Source organism: Leptinotarsa decemlineata, unplaced genomic scaffold (assembly GCF_025532065.1).
Source record: "Leptinotarsa decemlineata unplaced genomic scaffold, Ldec_3_MD MMD2_tig00000035_RagTag_RagTag, whole genome shotgun sequence".
Taxonomy (NCBI): Eukaryota; Metazoa; Arthropoda; class Insecta; order Coleoptera; family Chrysomelidae; genus Leptinotarsa; species Leptinotarsa decemlineata.
The window spans coordinates 12,819,230-12,839,300 of record NW_027412540.1 but is presented as its reverse complement, the minus strand read 5'-3'; the positions used below and the strand labels follow the sequence as shown (position 1 = coordinate 12,839,300).

General features: G+C 33.7%; 1 protein-coding gene across 2 annotated transcripts in view; it reads left to right on the top strand.

Annotated features, from left to right (window-relative positions):
• The first annotated feature begins 7,357 nt into the window (after positions 1-7,357).
• Positions 7,358-20,071, top strand: part of AnxB9 (Annexin B9) — a 31,175-nt gene continuing 18,461 nt past the window's right edge. For both annotated transcript variants that reach the window (XM_023166380.2, XM_023166396.2), the window contains exons 1-2: positions 7,358-7,513; positions 8,204-8,259. In XM_023166380.2, the coding sequence (XP_023022148.1) occupies positions 8,230-8,259 (30 nt within the window). In that variant the 5' untranslated portion in view covers positions 7,358-7,513; positions 8,204-8,229. The remainder of the gene's footprint in view (positions 7,514-8,203; positions 8,260-20,071) is intronic.

Genomic DNA, 20,071 nt, shown 5'->3' with positions numbered 1-20,071 from the left:
CCATAAAATTCAACCGAATTGATTTGTACTGGTCCTTGCTGAATCATATACCATCAACTTTTCAGATATAATTATTGAGGTTTTTACTGTTTGTATTGCCTCACTGGTAATGTATTGTATGATTGATATTATATGATATGATGTATTGTATGATTGTATGTAATATATAGTATGATTTGTGACAATCTCTAATTACCTCATTTTCTACTGGTAAATTGAATTTTGATCATTACCTTCATTTTATTGTAAGAATAAAAATTTATAAAGGGTTCAGATGATATCATATAATCAGGTACTTACCATAAATTTCTCGAATCTTTGAAAAATTCCTCATCATGTGATTGCGACACTCAATTTTTTGTATCAGAAGTGTTCCATAAGGTGGGGCTTCCAGAAGTTTTTGATGAATACTGCTATCTCCAATCAACTTGTGGAATTTCAAACCATGCATTTTGATGCTCAGTTTGGAACCCTCAAGAGATCGTATTCCATACTGGTTGATGATGAAAGTTGAACGAAAGATATCAAATTGTTGATCTGGGAAACACCAAGAGTGAAAAGAAAAAATATTAAGAGGAGTGCCACAAGGGTCAATGATGATGATCCATACTAAACTTTGCGTAAATCGAGATATCAAAGATTCTATCAAACCATATAAAAAACCTGTGTAGTAAACTCAGTAAGACAGTTTAAAAAAAACAGTAAATCAAAGTGCGGCACTTGCAACATATTCACTTTTTCATTGTCTTTAGGTATGGCATAATAAACTGGAGGCATGTCTTCATAGAATATTTGTCATTCAAAAATCTGCAGTAAGAAGTATAGTCTCTGGCAATTATGATGAAAAGTGTCGACCAATATTTGTAAAATTTGAAATAATGAGCCTATATACAGTTATTGTTTATAAAAATCTATTTCTTGTTCAATAGAACTTGGTTAATAAAGTTGCTCACAAGGATATACACCAACATGATACAAGAAATAAATCAAACCTTGTTCCTATAGCTAATAGGTTGAAAACAACAAATAATATGGGAATTAAGCTATACAATGCCTTATCTGTCGAATTTCGTAACTTGCCATTCAGAAGATTCAAAAACTTTTTGAAAAAAAAATTAATCAACCATCCATTGAACCTGATCAATTTTTCGAAGTTATTCAGGAAGAAAGAGGCACTTTTGTGATCACCTACTGAACTTATACTCATCTTTGAATAGATATATGTCAGTTGTGATTTATAATTTGTAAAATACATTGATGGATGTAGCCGTTACTACGTGGTAGAAAATCATCATGAGAAATGAAACTTTCTATGTTTTTTACCACTTTTATTTCATTCTAACGCTGCAGATTCTTTCTATAAGGACATTTTCAAACTTATACATACAGTCAAAAACTTGCATATCAAAATTCCGCTCTTTAAAAAAAGTCATACACAAAGATTCGTTTTCTTTTTCGGACGACCCAAACTATACAACCTATACTATACAACCTATACAAACTATACAACCGTGTTAGGAATCACACGTTAAAAGGTAAGACCTCGTTAATCCTTAGCTCGCACAAGTTTCGACTTCTGAGGGTTGTCGTTCGTAGGGGTGCGATAGCTGGTTAACGGAAAAACATATTTTAAACATACATATTTTTTTTTCTTCCAACACACCTGAAAAAAACGAAAAAAATTAGTAAATTTAAACCGATCCTCAAGCAACACATTCAAGATATAAAAAAAAACTAAATAATTGAAGACTCACCTCAAAATCCTGCATCGCCGATCGCTACCCTCTGCATTAACACCATCATTAGGATTACCAGTTTTTTTATTATAATTTCTATTTTCTAAATTTATATTATTCTTTGTATTTTTTGTTTACGCTTACATTTTTTATTCTTTACTTTGGAAGAAGCAAGATTATTATTGTATCATATTGTATATGAATACATTTATTTTAATGAATCGAAGAGGTTTTGTATTAAAGTGTATAATATATTAAAATTCTTGCAAAGCGCTTTCGACTTTTGTCATCATCAGTGCTCACTTGTCAGGCAACAGGAAGTATCATGATAAGTGAATTGTACATTGTAATATTTAAAATTATATAAAATAAAATAGGCTTATAGCCAAAAAATACATTTTTTGGATTCAGGCCATGTGGTTCAGTCAAAGTATTTTCATAAAATACTTTGACTGAACCACATGGCCTGAATCCAAAAAATGTATTTTTTGGCTATAAGCCTATTTTATTTTATATAATTTTAAATATTACAATGTACAATTCACTTATCATGATACTTCCTGTTGCCTGACAAGTGAGCACTGATGATGACAAAAGTCGAAAGCGCTTTGCAAGAATTTTAATATATTATACACTTTAATACAAAACCTCTTCGATTCATTAATTGAAATAAGTGTATTCAGCTTTTCCAAATCCTTTTACATTTATTTTAGACTGTATCAAGAGAAATCATACGAATTAACCTTTTATTTAACTTAATTTCTGTTTTGTACACATTGTACGATTCAAATGTACTTTTTCTGAAGCTGAATAAAGAATAAGTATGAAGTAAAAAAAAAACTAAAAGTGATTGATTATATATCAGCCCTTATATAACGCCACCCACCACTGTTATTCACTCCAATTTCTGTAGCATTTGTGGTCAGGTAGAGGAATATCGTCAAATTGCACGTCTTGAAGTAACTTGGCTTGAATTTTCATTTTTTTTCAATTGTTGCATATATTTCATTTTATTGAAATTTCATTTCAGGTCTTTCTTTTGCTTAATATAATTGTTATTTTCAGCCATTCATTTTAACTTATGATGTACTGTTTGGAACCTTTGGTGAAGTAATGAATATTACTGGAGTTTTTTTCCCCAATACAAAATCGTTATTTTTACACCTCGACACGTGTTTCGATCACCAAGTGATCATCTTCAAAAGGAGGAAGAGGAAGATAAAACTGAATCTTTCTCTTGAAGATGATCACTTGGTGATCGAAACACGTGTCGAGGTGTAAAAATAACGATTTGGTGTTGGGAGAAAACTCCAGTAATATTCATTCATTTTAATTTTATTGATTCTTTCACGGATTTCAAATCATTTTATACCATATTAGACAATGGAAGTCCGAACTAATGAAATTCAAGTAAAGAAAAGAGAATTGAAACTTTCCATGTTTTTACAACTTTTATTTGTAACTTACGTTGTACTACAGTTTCGTCCTATAAAGATATTTTCAAACTTAAACATTAAAATGGAGTTTAATGTTTAGAAAAAGACAATATGATGTACCCACCCTCATTTATTGAAAGATTTTAAATTTTCCCAAGTGAGTAAAGGAGGAATTCATTCAGGAAGAATTTGAAAAAAAATTTGGTGAAACAAAGGAGAGATTGGAAAAAGTAGTCGATGAGAAGTTTGATGGGGTTGACAGGAAACTTGAAGACACTCCTTTATGGACAGCTCTGATAGGGAGCGAGAGATTATCGTGGCGCAGAAGGAGGATCCGGTCCTGAAAACTGTACGAGGATGGATTGACAAAGGAATGAGGCTGAAATGGCAACGCAAGAGATCTCCAAGTACGGCGAGCAGAAAAAAGGTTACTGGCTCCAATGAGACTTCATGTGCATTCGAGATGGCCTACTCACTCGGAAATGGGTGAACCCACGAGGAAAAGCGTAACAATATTATCCAATGGCTGTAGGCGATGTAAATTCATGACTTTCTAGCAGTACTTTTTTGAACTCTTGCCAGGAACCTTTTGATGTTTAGTTTATGCTGCTAGACTACCAAAAAGGAAAAACCATATGTCAGTTGCGTAGATGGCAATTTGAAAGAATATTTATATACCGAAGTAGACAATAAAGTTTTGAATAGAGGATTCCAGGATATGCAGTTATTTAGAAGGTGAATACTATGAATGTAAATGTAAAGCTTGTTTTAAGAAACTGGATGACTAACAAATAAGGAAGTTGTTCGATAAAAAGAGGAAAAAAATCATTTACCAGAGAGTTAGTTGAGCGAGTTCGAAGGAAATATCAAGAACTTGATTGGTTTTTAGGGTCAATGTAAAAAATCACGTGGATGAAGACATAGACGCCGAGGAGTATTTTCAATATTTGCTTTAATCCTTCTGGATCCTATCTTATTGTCATCGACCAACTGAAAGCAAGGTTCATTAAGGATATACTATTCATAGAGATATACGTAGGGAGCTTTTCAAATTAGTCTTAAGACGAGCAATGGAAAAGAAAACATGTAGGTATGTCACTTTCCAGTTTATACAATAAATTAGAAAGACAATTTAAGGGATGGACAGACGACTCAATCCACGAATGTCAAAGATAAAAGAGGCTCCTACAGGCGGGTCGTTGCAAAGCTAAGCTTCGACATCAACCAGGAAATTGATGTCGATTTTAGACTTTCCCTTTGGGTTCAGTTGAGTGTCATCACATCAGTGATGACACCTCTTCGACTTGAAACAGTGCTGTTGTTGGATCACGAGTTCATCTAGTTGCGTTTTAGTGTAAGCTGCAGTGATAGACAGAGGACGAATCTCGGTCAGCAGGCGATCTCAAAACTTGGCTTTGCGACGGATCAACGATCAAAAATAAACAAGAGGAGCTTTGTTTATTTTTGATTTTCGTGGATATAATCCAACACCCTTCGTGGTATTAGCCAGAGGAGTAGTTGTTTTCTGATAGGCGTCAGTCCATTCAACCTATTGTGTAGGTATATTCGAGACTGGATTGAACGTTTAAAGTTCATTTCTTTAGATTTATTTACTTTTTTGCTTGTCTCTCAAGGAAAGTTTAGTAGTTCAGCCACCACTCATGAGATCTTGGCGGGTTGAAATAGCGTTGTCTGGAGTTAGATCACGAGTTCTTCTATGTGATTTCTGTATCGTTAATGCTGACCCATCGTGGTTGATGCATTTTTCTTCAATGAAATAATCATTGAAAGGTTTAGTTCCAAATTTTGTAGGTAGGTACACCTTTTGCTCCATTGTTAATAGGTAGAATACACTGCGGTGCAGCATTTGTAATTGTACGAGGCAGGTTCGTTAAATCTCAGCGATAGCACAAAATGCTGGATTGTTTTATTCACTTATGCTCTACGCATAGCATTCGGAACTGTCAAAACCACTCTCCATAGAATTATTCATAATGAGTCTCCGAAGGTTTGTTGCCAGAAGAGAAAGGTTTTCTAAAATTTATTCCGATATGACGAATGATTTAATCAAAAACATTCACTAGCAGAAACTTTTGGAATTATTACCTGTAAAGGTCTGTGAGCAAACGCCGCACCCATCATGCAAACAGCTTTCTCCTGTCTAAATTTTCAGATAATATACGATGTACCGCACTTTTTAAAATGCCTACTAAGTCTGCTAGCTGGCACACTTACAGTCGACGGTCATTTAGTACACCTCATTTGGTCGACCACTGATGTTCGTGTTGACAGCTCATACGGCCTCGTTTAAACTCTGCTACCCAATATTTTACTGTTGTAAACGAAGGCGTAGACTTACCCAGAGTAGAATCCAGCTCAGCTTGTATATTGGTTGGGCTGAGGTCTTTCAAATAAAAGTATAGTACCACATAACGATGACAAATTTTCTCCATTTTCACAAATTCACCGAAAACGTTCGCTATTGATGACTGTTAAACAAATACTAAACAACGCAGCGCCTTCAAACTTGAAACATATGCTTTATAGATTGTGTACTTTCTAATATTTTCCAAACAACTAGCGCCATCTCTAAGTCTAAGTCAGGTCGGGTACTTCTGAGACCATCCTCGTATTGATGAGCTCTACGTCCTCTCCATAATCCTGGCCATTGCCTCGTCGTTTTTTTAGATGGACCATTGCACTTTTATTTGTCTATTCTAAATTCCATACCGATAAAAGACTTTACTTATCGATCTCCTCTAACGACTGATATCCTTTTCTTCAGAGGCATGAATTTTGTGAACATCTACATAAAACAAATGGATAACTTTATGCCTCCAGTTTCTCGGTGTGTTACCGTTGAATCTAAGATAATGGCAATAGTGAGATGCAGAAATGATGGGGTCTGAAAGAATCATCCTGAAATATATCACTTCTGGAAGTGACTGCCTCTGTTTAGACTTCAGTCTGGCCAGATGTCATGGTGAACAGTGGTATCAGTTGTTTAAGGCATCTCACTATTTTGTCAGGTACCGCAAGGCATCCGAGCTCATGTTCAAATTGAAAGTGGTATACTTTTACGAGAGATAAGTTTTTGGGAAAGAAAGAAATGTTTATAAGAAAATTGTTGTTTGTTGTTTCAAGAAAGCTTTTTTCCAGCTGTGTGTGAAAGTTACTTCTTTGCGTGATCTACTCATCTTTGAAAAGAGTTTATTTTGAAATTAAATGTTCATTTGAAGTTAGTTATTTCGGGAGAGACTTTTCCAGTTTGTATCTGAAAATAACCTCTATGCATGATCTACATCTACACATTTGTGGAAAGAGTTTATTTTGAACCTGAATGTTGTCTTCCTTTATTCGGAAGTTTCCCATATTTTTTGTATGAAGAGGAAAAGAAGTAGAAATTCAGAAACATTCATTTTCCAATATTCGAAATAATGTCAACAATTACTCTAATCTGTTTTTTGATTCAGATACGATTTGAGGTCTAGGAAGGTAGGTACCTTATTGTTTCCGGGGTTTAACTTTAATTTTGATTATTGGGCTCTGGGCTACAGACAAATATTTTTATTTCAACAGTAAATTACGAAAAGAGTTTCATCTGAGAAGTGAATACAGTATTTAGCAATAGAATTTTGAAATATCGACTATACTTATAAAAAATCAAACGAATCATCTCTCAACATAATAGGTATAGGTAATTATTGGTAGTTATAACCATTCTCGTAATGACACACCTACGAATCATATTAGGAAGTGAGTGAAATAACACTTGATACGGTACTGCTAAAATATGAAATATGATGGTGGTAGATGATTTATTTCACGAATAGCATAAATTTGAATGTTCAAAAAAGATACTAGTATTCATTTTACACAAAACTGATTAATACTGTCTCAATGTAAATACCACAGACCTTAAAACAAAACACTTTCACCGAAATGAAATATCCTGAAAAAATGTAATAAGTAGTTTCGTCTTTATCGCATAATTCGGCCTCCAGATTATTTATTTTTTCAGGCTAGTAGGTACCTATATTTTTTACTGAAGTGATATAGTTGAGGTATTCTGTATTTGGGAGGAGCGACATCCAGTAGGTCATAAAGTTGAATCTTCCTTCACTATATGCGGACGATGTTCAGTTTATCGTATTGACTTCTGAAACAAGACTGAAACATGTAAGTTTGACACCGTCCATTAAAATTGTTGTCTGCAGACAGAGCAGAGACCTCTATAGCAGTATCCTGCTGAATGGATTTCTCGCATTCTCGATTCTCGCATTCGTGGTAGATTTTTCGGTGGGTGTGACACAAGAAACAATTCCTTTTCATTTCTAATTTGTAAGTATATTTTTGTAATGATATATTTTATAGTAATACGCATTGTTAGTGTTTTATCAAAATATAATTTGGATCAAACTTCGATTGATTATCATATTATTCAGTAATGCATTTTTAGTATGTAATTGACCAGTTGGACCGCAACTTGCAGGAACCTGAGATATATTGATTTCCATTTTATTGTTCTGTTAATGTTTCTCTAGTTTGTTGAGTAATCACGAGATTCATAAATGAAATTATTTTGTAGGGTGAACGGATTACTACATATGAGGGCATGTAGAAAAGTATTTTTAAAAATAGATTCACTCGATTTGGGTATGGTTATACCGTCACTAAAGTATACAAAACTATAAATAACTCGTATCAAACGAAGTGCACGAAATATATAAACTAATTACCCATCTTTGGAAAAAATCTTTACGAATTATGACTAATAAGTATAACCATTAAGAAGATTAGTCTTCTCTGTCTATCTTGTCAGTTCTCTGAAATTGTTATTCACTAGATTGTACGGTAATAATTATTTAAAAGCATGATGTCATGCTTGTTTGTAATTCCATGGCTAAATTCACACAGCTCATGGTCTCTGATTCAGTTCATCAGTATCTGTCGTACCGGTATAAGTTTGAAAATTGCTGCAATATTTTTAATTTCAATTTTAGTAATTGTGAACTTCTCTAATTGTTCTAGTCACATCATACATCTACTGAAGCAAAATGAGTAACCAACAGTATTATCCTTTCAAAGTAAGTATTATTGATTGTTAATTTTCTAGGGATGGGCACAATATTTCCATCAGTAAACTTGACCCATTCTATTTAAATTTTTTCGTAATCTCTATTATTATTTTATTAAAATCACACGGTGGATTCTTATTGAATGCAAATGGATTGTAATAATAGGAAGTCGTAGATGAACCACACTCTATTTTTCATTTTGTATCGGCTTTTTTCACGAGTTGAATGGAAAAATAGATTATAACTATTCTAGATATTCGTAGAATAATGCCTCTCATAAGATATACCTGTCAGCTGTAACTCCTGACAGATTAGGTCAACAGGAGAGAACAAGGTTACAGCAATGAATTCACTTACGTTCCGATTTCGCTCTACTTCATTGGAGTCACAAGTCCAGGGTAGTGAAGTGGAAGACCCGTAGAAGTTTACAACCGGAATTGTCTGTTTCACCGGTATACGTTTTCGACCACAGAAAAGCCATGCCCTTTGGAGTTTGAAGTGAAGGGTTCTGGATGGAACCTCTAAAATTATTTTGAGTTTTACACTCTTACAGGGATTCGAGGCAGCTGAAGGAGCTACCGAGAATCTGAGGTTAGTTTCTGGGTCAGCGAGTTAGAACCTATTCAGAAAAAAGCCCACAACAAAATAGTGAAATCAATTTACTCCTGCGGCTATTAAGAATGTGTCAACGACAATAAAGACCTCGGTTTATTAAAACATCCCAAGTCGAAAATTGGCAACCACGAGATTCATTATTTTGAACGTAACCAAACCAAAACCAAAACTCTTTATATTCCGTTCAAATTCTACAATAGATAACAAAAAATCTATAAATATAATACAACCATTCTCCCACATGCGAGAGCAGGGTTGGGAGAAGGAAGGGGATCAGGTAATGGGGGATACTGGCAGGAGGATGACTGTTTATCTGAGCCTAACAGGATGACAAAAGAAACGCTGCCACACGGTCCCACGATTGGACAGTGGAAGGCGCGCCTGCAGGTGTTAACGAGTAGCTCTCCGTTGAACAGATTTTGGCTTTAAGCCTCCGTCTATGACGTCTCGCTTCCTATACTGGCAGGAGGATGACTGCTTTGCTGAGCCTAACAGGATGACAAAAGAAACGCTGCCACACGGTCCCACGATTGGACAGTGGAAGGCGCGCCTGCAGGTGTTAACGAGTAGCTCTCCGTTGAACAGATTTTGGCTTTAAGCCTCCGTCTATGACGTCTCGCTTCCTATACTGGCAGGAGGATGACTGTTTTGCTGAGCCTAACAGGATGACAAAAGAAACGCTGCCACACGGTCCCACGATTGGACAGTGGAAGGCGCGCCTGCAGGTGTTAACGAGTAGCTCTCCGTTGAGCAGATTTTCGCTTTAAGCCTCCGTCTATGACGTCTCGCTTCCTGCTGAATCTCACGTGAGAGATTTCCTTTTGGTGCAATTTTGATATTGCTGAATCTCATTTTTACCTATGTAAGCCAATAATAGTTGTCCGGAAGCTCCTGGAAATAGTTCATGAAAAAACCAGGTGATGTATTCTAAAAACACTTTATTGTGTGATTTTCACTAGATAGTTTTACAAAAACACAATACGTGTTTCGCCATATAATGGCTTCCTCGGGCGTGTCTTGATCATTATTATACGCCCGAGGAAGCCATTGTATGGCGAAACACTGTTGCGTTTTCGTAAAACTGTCTAGTGAAAATCACACAATAAAGTGTTTTTAGAATACGTTAGTTATGGATTTTCATCAAGTATCGGCCGATTCCATCATATATCAAAAACCAGGTAATCATTTTGAAACGGACATATCTGGGTTTTCACTCTCCTAAAATTTGCCAATAAAATTAATGGAACAAGATTCATTCAACTTGTTAGCAATACTTTTTTCTTTACCTAACACTAAACATCCATAAAATAATTGAAATGGGAATATAATTCAAGGCATATTGATTAATTGAAGAAACATAATATGAAATGTCAGGTATAACAATTTGTCAGCTGTAACGAATCATCTATTTTGTCGACAGAATCATTTTCACAATTCCATTTTTATTAACAACCGTTGATTATTTTTTTTAATGATATTGCAAAAATGGAAAGACAAAAAAGATTATTATCAATCGGGATTGGTCTTTGGAATGAATGAGAACATCACATTCTCTGTAAATATCGGAGCAGTCATACAAAGGACCTGCCTGTAAAATTTTTCTGAGTGCTCTGGTAGAACTTTTTAAGTTTTCAGTTTCATTCGGTCATTTTACTTCAAAGAGGAACACGGAAATTCCATTTCACCACCAATTGTGGTGAAATGGAAACAGCTATTCAGTGCCAATTTTTCGGGACTACTAATTTTCACAAAGGTTCTCGTTTATTCTTCACTTTCTATTCAATTTATATTTTGAATATTTGCATGAATCTTGAGCCAAATCAGTGTGTCATTCATGTCGTAAGTCTCAAATGTTTTTATACACAAATATGTAAAACTTTTTTTATATTTAATTTTTTTTTATATTTCCAAAATCTGCTGAACAAAACGCTTCTGTAAGTAATTATGCAAGGAATTTTCTTGATATACCTACTATATTATATTTCCGAGTACTTAGAAGAAACTTTATTGTATTGTTAGTGTTCCATCAATTTTTAGATTCTGTCTGCATATTTATACAAAAGTTTAGGTTGAAATTAGTATTGAAAAATAACTGCATTTGACTTCAGAAAACTTATATCAATTATATGTTCCTCTAATTCAGTTTTGAAAATCAGCATTTATCTGTTTTGTTCTTCACTTAGTGTGCATTTTGATAACTTTTCAGATTTGTAGCCTCCTTTGATTCCAGTTTTGAATGGAACTTGATTCTATGATTTTGTTTCCCCATGTAGTATTTCAAATAAAACAGAATGTTTGAACCATGCATATGGTAAGTCGTCACCATTTGCATGAAAAATATTTGATTTAATAAGTCTTTGAATATTCCTTGATTTATTCTAGAATAATATTTCTGTTATTATACAAATACAGTATTAGATAATCTAAAAGAACAATTATTTATTTTGGTGATGGAAACATGTTATTGTTCGTCATATTGTGGGGAAAATTAGATATATGATGAGTATTTTCTGAAAACCATATTGGGTGACCTGAAAACAATAATGGTTACTGGTTTAACGAAATAGAGAGCCTATTTAAACATGGAAGACATATTCGGATGATGAATTCCGATCTTTTGATTTTGCATCAACTGATAGGAACTATCTATTTTCGTGAAGTAGTTTAAAATCCTTATCGAGTTTCAAATATATATATATATATATATATCTTCGATAATAACTTCCGAGTGTTAGTGCTTTTATGTTGTGATCACCTAGTTTGTTTCAAATAAAAATAAATAGTTCATTTACGTTCATTGAACTCTAGTTTGTTACCACTGAAAGAACTATCTGAATTTTCTTTTTATTTGTTTTAAAGATATAAGTGGTTGATTTAAATGTCATTCATCAATATCAAAACAAGTAATTTGATATTTTTTTTGTTTTTTATCCAATTCTTATGGGTTTTTAAGTAATTGGAGGCTGACGAACGGTAAACAAAATATATATTTGATTCAAGTATGAAATATCACCATAGAATATTCATTAAGAAGAAACTCCATAAATCTATCATTATGTATCTTGGAGCTTGGCTTATATATGTTCGAGGCATTTCTTCAATAGATAACTATAACTAATTGCAACCTAGCTCCTTCAAAGTTTTTTTCAAAAAGCAGTCTTGGACTCTACAGAATATTTTCAAAGTGATTTCAACATACATGATGAATTCGCCAATTTCAATGCTACAAAAATGTTTTTTTTATGTGTTCAATATGCAAGTATAGATGTTGAATGAATATTGAATATTAGTTATTTATCGTATTGCTACTTTTACTATAAATCTTTTCCATCCCATTTTAACTCTTTTATTGCTGTCGTCATTAATTAATAAACAGTAAATTTTTGGCTAGAAATCTGGTGACCTGGTCACTATAAATTGAATAACTTTTTCAACATAATTTCAGTTATGGGCGTTGTTAGTTACATATGCATGTGATATAACATATATTTTTTCACCTCTTCACAATTATCAAATTTCCTGTTGTGCTTATTGAATGATTACAGACCGGATACCGGACACCATGAGATAAAAGTAATAATACCTACACTCATTCTAGCGAAATAACTTTTCGATTTGTTTTATCGTAGTTTTGCCATAATGAATAGGTACGACCAAGTAAATGAATTTGCATTGAAAGAAATTGTTATTTGATGATAATAATGTTACCGTTTGGAAAAAATTATATTTTGTCAAGAGCTCGGACTTGAAAAGCCACAAGCTGACATTTTTTACTTTTAGAAAGTGAAAGAAGCCATAGGAATTTAAACAGACAGTACGCGTCAAAAATATGTGACGTCAGAGGGCTCTATGACTTGGTGACATTGGCTTGTTACTCCAAGAAAAAAGTTGCCTAGAACCGTCAAATCTATTTATTTCCGGAATTATTCTTATTGAAAGGATTTTATCTCTGAGAAGAGGTTGTATCTTGCCTGTTATGTGATCCGAAATATTTTTCATTGGAGTTCATGCAAGTCTGATTTTATTTTATAGATATCTTTGATCAACTTTCGGAGGTCTTTTTGATTGACGGTCATGATTCGTTGATTTAGGTAGAGTCTACTATTGCTAATAAAAAATCCAGATATATGATTATTTAATATGATATTTGACTGAATTCTGAAGGAAACTTCTGAATTATTGTCGTCTAAATGTTTTTAGAGAGACACTCACTTGTGCTATTCCCCTAAAATTAAAAAGTTTTATATGAGCTCAAAATTATTAAATTTTAACAACAGTGTTGATATATTAAAAAATAACCGACTGACCTGTTTATTAGGATTTTTTGTAAACAATTATATGCAAAGACCAAATGACGAGATTTCATGTAGCAATTCTATCATTACGACTTACATTTTTACGTGGGAACAAACAAAAAGTTTTCACTGAAAAGCAGAATTATCATATCTGTTCCATTTTATTTGGGGTAGTAATATATTATTCTAATTTCATTAACAAAAACTATTTATCTTGTAGAATTTCATTATTGATCTGTTAGAATGTACTTATAGAAAATCAAATTTTAAATAATTTAAGAGTTTTCTCGAAACTGAAAGAAATCAGAAATATTTACAAATCCCAAATGGAACCTTTTTTCATGGGAGCACTGTTTACTGTGTACACATAAAATTAAACCTATTTTATAGTCAACATTTTTGTCTGCTTACTCATACATGTTAATAACTAACGTAATTTGTCTGTAAATATTATAAATTATTACATATATATTCGTGAATATAAACATACTTAGTCGCTTGTCAACTTGATACTTGATAAATCTGAAAATGGCAAAGTTTTGCTGGGCGGAATTTAAACGAGCTGGGATAGTTATTAGGACTTCTCCAACTTCAATTGAAACTTGTTACCAAGAAGATACAAACAGGGTTCATAAATTTTAGAGTTTGAAAGAAAGTCAGTGCAGCATGCCAAAAACTAAAAAATAAATATAAAATGTGTAAAGTGGAAGTGCACATAACGAAATAACTTATGAATATGACTTCGATAAACATCATGTGACATCATGAAAATGATGTCACAAAAATTCAATGATTATGCTATCCAATGACATCACATTGGTTAACCATAATAGTACATATTTTGTTTTTGTGTTTTGCGATTTGAGAAAAGTATCATTTTTATATTGTCCTCTCCAGAGGGTTGTTGACGGAAACTCTTCGTAATTAACTTCGTCATCCTATTTTTTATTGGAAACTCAAAGATTAGTGATGGATGCTGAAAGAGAACTTTATACTAGAAAAATGAAGTTATGCAGTAGGTATTTACATTTTGAAAAATGACTTTGGAGATGTTCGTTTCTATGAGAAAGTACACAATTTTGTACCCAAACCTTATATTATCTTCGGAAATGGTACCCGCTCCATTTTTACTTTTATGTTCAATTTTCTTGCGTTTCTGTCTTAATTGCGTTTTGGGGACTTCATTTTCCTGGATATTTTATCCGCATTTGTTTTGACAATTCATCATGTTTGATATTTCTATTCCTGTATTCTTTGCAATTGATGTCCCAAAATGCGGGAGCAGCTTTAAACATTTCAATTAGCTCTATCAGCAGCTCTCTGGTCCATATCGTGTTTGCTGCTGAATAGAATAACAATGAACCACATTCTAAAGTTTTTTCAATAATAAAAATATTCACAAATATCATACATGCTAGATGTAGAATGTGATGAAAAGGCTAGCTACCGACACTACTTGTCGACAACACCGTATAGACTGAGCGATGTTTTCCATGTGAAATGGAAAACATGGATACAAGCAACAGGAAAAAAATTTCTTGCCATGCCGCCCGATATTGACGAGTATCCATTAACTAGTCTAGTTGACGGGGTACACGTTGGCAACACCAATATTAACATGTTGCCAACATTTTGTTGGCCGGTCTGTGCTTACCCTTACAGCAACAGCTATGCTTCTATATTATATTATATCTATCTTATATCTATATTATATCTAATCAGTGTGTTGTTTGAACCAGTTTCTGACGGGCTGTTCTATTCATTTGTAACTCAAAACGTCAGTTAATCAGTTGAAATGATGAAGGTTAGGTTAGGTCCAAAGTGAGTGGCTTTATTCGATTCTCCACCGCAACCCGCAAGGGTTTGTTGTGGCTCACATCTTCTCACACCCGACCAAATAAACCCAGCTTCTTAACGAAGCCGATTAGTTTGTATGGTGAGTGGTCTTTCAGGTCAGATGGTAAGAGTACGGCTCTGCCGAACTCTAAAAACCAGTTTAATACACAAATCTTTTTTTTCATATCTTATGCAATAATTGAAAACGTGCTTAGTTTTGAAATGATTGACAGTTCTTTTAGTATTAATTGGTAGGTACTTAACTATTTCTGAAAAACTTTGAAGAAACGATTAATAAAATTGATAATTCTGATATGTAGCCTTATTGAGTAGCATTCTGAATTTTTTTTCCCTAATCAAGTTTCACGAAAGTACTTTTTGACTGGAGACTTACGAGACATTTCTATAATAACTATTCTAAGGATATTTTGTCCATTGATTGATGATTTTTGATAGGAAGCTTTGTTTTGAAGAAACGGAGCGAAAAAGAATTTCCACAACAACAATTTATTACCAAAAATTACACGTAATTTTTCTTAATCTACAAGAACTGTTGAAAACACTAGGATCATTTCTGATTGCGTTACACCCAGCAATTATCCGATTTCTCAAATCTTCCACATCTTCCACTGGAGTAGTATGAACTAATGACTTTGGATTTTTTATTACTTGGTAGGTCCAGTGTAGTACGCTATACTTTTATTTCGGCTACGTTAATAATTTCAAAATTACCAAAATTGTTATTGTCGCATTTTTTTCGCCCCGTATCTTCGAAACAAAGTGCCCTATCAAAAATCATTAAAGGACAGAATATTCCTAGAATAGTCCAAGGCATAGTCCCTTAAATTTTTGCCGCATGTTTAATAAACACCCTGTATATTGTAAATTTGAGTGAATGGTGTTTTGTTTCAGTTCATATGGGCTCGATTTCATATCAAGGTTTCGAAATTGTTTCACAACTGATTTGAAATAATGTATGTATTGTTCGTTCATTGCCAAAGGAAGAATATTTCGTTATTCTGACTCCAAAGAATGGGCTGTCAGTGAATGAAATCTATACCCACTTTGTCCTGAGTTTATAATGGCGAATAGTCACCTTGAATACCTGTGTTATAATTTCAATGTTGCAAGAATTGTTTCACCACAAAAGTCATTTCATGTATGTTTGTTTACTCATCTCACCTTAATACGAACTATCCAATGACACAGCCAAACATATTATGAGTAAATATTTTTTATTTATTTCCAAACAGTAAATCAACTTATGCTTTACGTTAGGTGAATAGAACATCCACAGTCCCTGATATCAAAATGCCTAGCAACACCTTTTGTTTTTGAGAGTAATGATGTTTTCTCTCGACTTTTGACGAAGTTCTCACTCAAAAACGATGATGGAAAATTTCACTAAAATTTGTACGCTGTGCATACTATTTCTTCCCTATTCACGAAAAGTAAGATTTTAATAATAATCATATACAGTTATTATAAAAGTATCTGGCATGATTTAAAGCCATAGCCAACTATAATATATATTTATTGGAGAAAAACATCCACGGCTACACATATACTCAACTAGTATTCAACCAACCCTAGTAAATGAAAAATATCATGTAATTGTGAAACATATTCCAAATTACGTTCGTTTGTACATTTATCTTAAGTAGAAGCTTTTTTAATCCGGACCTGTATCTATTGACACAGTTTGGGCAAAGCTTATTTCATCTGGACTGTATCTCGTATCTATCGACACAATTTGGGCACTTTTACTTGTGTAATATATTTTCTAGTAAACTACCTATTAATAATCTTTAGGACTTTTCACTTGTAAAATATATATTTCTGCCAACTTTGAAAACAAAAATTGTTGAGCTGACGCTCTTTTAAAATGACCACCCTCATGAGACGAAACTTGTGAGAGCTAAGTATTTACGAGGTCTTACCTATCAACATGTGATTTCTAGCACAGTAGAATACGTAAAATACTATTACATTAAAAATCCGGTAGGTGATTTATTACAGTACCAGTTGTTTTACCGGAATATAAATGAATACCTACTGTAGTAACACCTTATGGTCATGACTCATATATTATATTTCATTTTCTTTTTAATATCTCATGAATATCTGTTTAAAAATCTGTTCAATGTTTTTCCGTTAACCAGCTATCGTCCCCCTACGAACGACAACTCTCAAAAGTCGAAACTTGTGCGAGCTAAGAACTAACGAGGTCTTACCTTTCAACGTGTGATTCCTAACACGGGTTGGACGATAGAAAGTGACTATTATCAGTTTCCGAATATTTTACATTCACTAAAGATGGTAGAATGGTAGAAACATATATTTCACAATTAAAAAACCTGAAGATTGTTAATTGATATCAATAGATATTCGGTCATAATAAAGAAAATACAATTGAAACTTTCTATGTTTTTTACCACTTTTATTTGTAACTAACGTTACTGCAGTTTCGTCCTATAAGGACTTTTAAAAGTTGTACATTAAACTTTTTTGTATATGTATGTATACGTTTGAAAATGTCCTTATAGGACGAAACTGCAGTAACGTTAGTTACAAATAAAAGTGGTAAAAAACATAGAAAGTTTAAATTCTCTTTTCTTCATTATGATCTCCTACCACGTAGTAACGGCTACATCCATCAATTTATTTAGATATAAGGTCCAATAAAATAAAAATTAACTACTTATTTGAGTTGAGAAAAATATATGAAAATCATAATTAGGAGTATATTCCATAATTTTCCAATACTGAAGTTGGTAGGAGAAAGTATTTAACAAGTAAAAGTGCCTAAATTTTGTCAATAGATATGGATTTGGTTGAGTTGGATAGTAATAAAGAACATGATTTGGAGTCTATTTCATAATTCCGTGACATTCTTGATTTACTAGGGTATGTTTCAGAGTAGTTGGGTATATGTATAACCGTGAATGTTTTTTTATAATAAATATTAAGAGACAAGGGCGCAAAGGGCGTATTTTTCTAGTTCGACTTTGAATTATGACAGTTACTTTTATAATAATCGTAAATGGTTATTATTCCAATCTCAGTTTTCGTTAATATGGTAAAAATAGTATGAACAGCTTGTACCTTTTGTACAGATTTTAGTAAAATTTCTCATTATCATTTTTGATGAATAAAAGTAAAATTTTAAATTATAATCAATTATATCGACATTCAGTAATTTTTTATGTGCCTGATTGTTGCCCCAAACATTGCAACTAACCTTTTTAGGCTGGAAACATGTTTGCCCTTTTCATGCATTTTTCGTGGGAAGCGTTCATCTGACTTGGTCGGATTGTTATGCAGCAAACAACAGCTGCCCATTGCCTGCAATTTCAACTCAATACACAATGCATCTCAAAGTATACCGTTTCTATAGAAGAGTGAAATATAAAATTCTTGAGCATTTTCTAGAACCGTTGATGCATATCCATTAAATATCAGTCTTGAAAATACGCCTAGCCGTCCATTGGAACCGCATTCGGCCGAAAACGTTTCCAGTGGACGGTCGGTCTACGTGTTTCCAATATACGATATGGTTAAATAAGTATCTTGTTATTGGTTTGAAGTTTGTGTCACATCTATTCATATATTTATCATCAATAAAGTACATAAAAACGTATCTTTTTGTTTGAGAATTTTATTAATGAGCTTCGGACCTAATTATAGCTATGTAGTCAAGCGAGTTACATATGAATTTCTCCGTGTGACGCCAGGCGTGATATAAATTGAAAATAAAAGCTGATTACATGTTAATTATAAATATAGAATCACACGTAATCGGTATTGTTATTTTATCTTCATAAAACGAGAATGTAAATAAACCAAGGCAGTGTTCTTTTTTGATCGAATGCTTTCTGAAATAGGCTTTGGTATTTTAGGGTGTTTAAAGAAATCAATATATGTCTACCACACACACAACCAACAAAAATAACGCAATTGCTTTAATGCAGTCCAATTCCTAGATCTACTCAACCTAATTAGATCTGTTCGGTCTGTTAACTGCATTAATGCAGTTGTTTAGTTTTTGTCGGTAGTGTATGCGGAAGAAAAAGGAGTTTTGTGCAGGTATAGCATGGTTGACGGAGATCCTTAGTTGTTTGTCAATCTCACAAACATTATAATAGACCCACTCAAAGAATGTAACCTTTCATGGTCCGTGATAACTGAGTGAAAGCTATTTTACGTTTTTTTGGCAGTGGTCTATGCCTGACGTTTCGTCTAATACTGCGGTAGACATTATCAAAGGCGATGCGGTAACAATGCAATGCCCGAGATGGTGCTCGAGTTGTTCCGAACGCAGTAACTACGATGTTGTTATTTGACTCTGGTTTTATATTATTATTAGTGGACGTGACTTGGTGTCTCTTAGTTGGATTATCTGACCTTGTTTGTATACCTTTTAGGACAGGTTGGGTTAGGTTAGGTCCAAAGTGGTTCTATTCGACCCTCCATCGCAACTCGAAAGGGTTTATTCACACTCGACCAAATAAACCCAGCTTCTTAACGAAGTCGATAAGTTTGTATAGTGAGTGGTCTTTCAGGTCAGATGGTCAGACGGCTCTGCCAAACTCTCAAAAACCTGATTCGGTCCCTAGCGAGGCAGACACAAAGTATGTGCTCTGTTTCATCATTTTCCAAACAGAGACAACACACTGTGCCTTCCGACAGTCCGAGTCTCTGCATATGATGATTCAAATGACAGTGACCTGTAAGAAGGCCTCTTAGACATCGTAGTTCATCCCTACTGTAGTCCAACAACTGTTTGGTATCAAGCTTCGAAGGGTGAATAAACGCCTTGGAGTGAGCCAATCCTGGAAGAATCTGCCAGAAGTCCATTAATCTTCTTTCCATCCAGGTGTTCAATTTTTGTTTGGCAAAGCATAAAGGTTCAGGTTCGATAAAGCTGTTTGCAGCACCCTCCTTTGCAAGGGAGTTAGCAGCCTCGTTGCTCCAGGCCAGACCAGAGACAATCTATTAAGTCTTCCTATCGAGGAGAGTCGTTTTTGTCAATTTGCAACCAATTTAGAAGTTGCTCGGTAGGAGCCAAGAGCTCC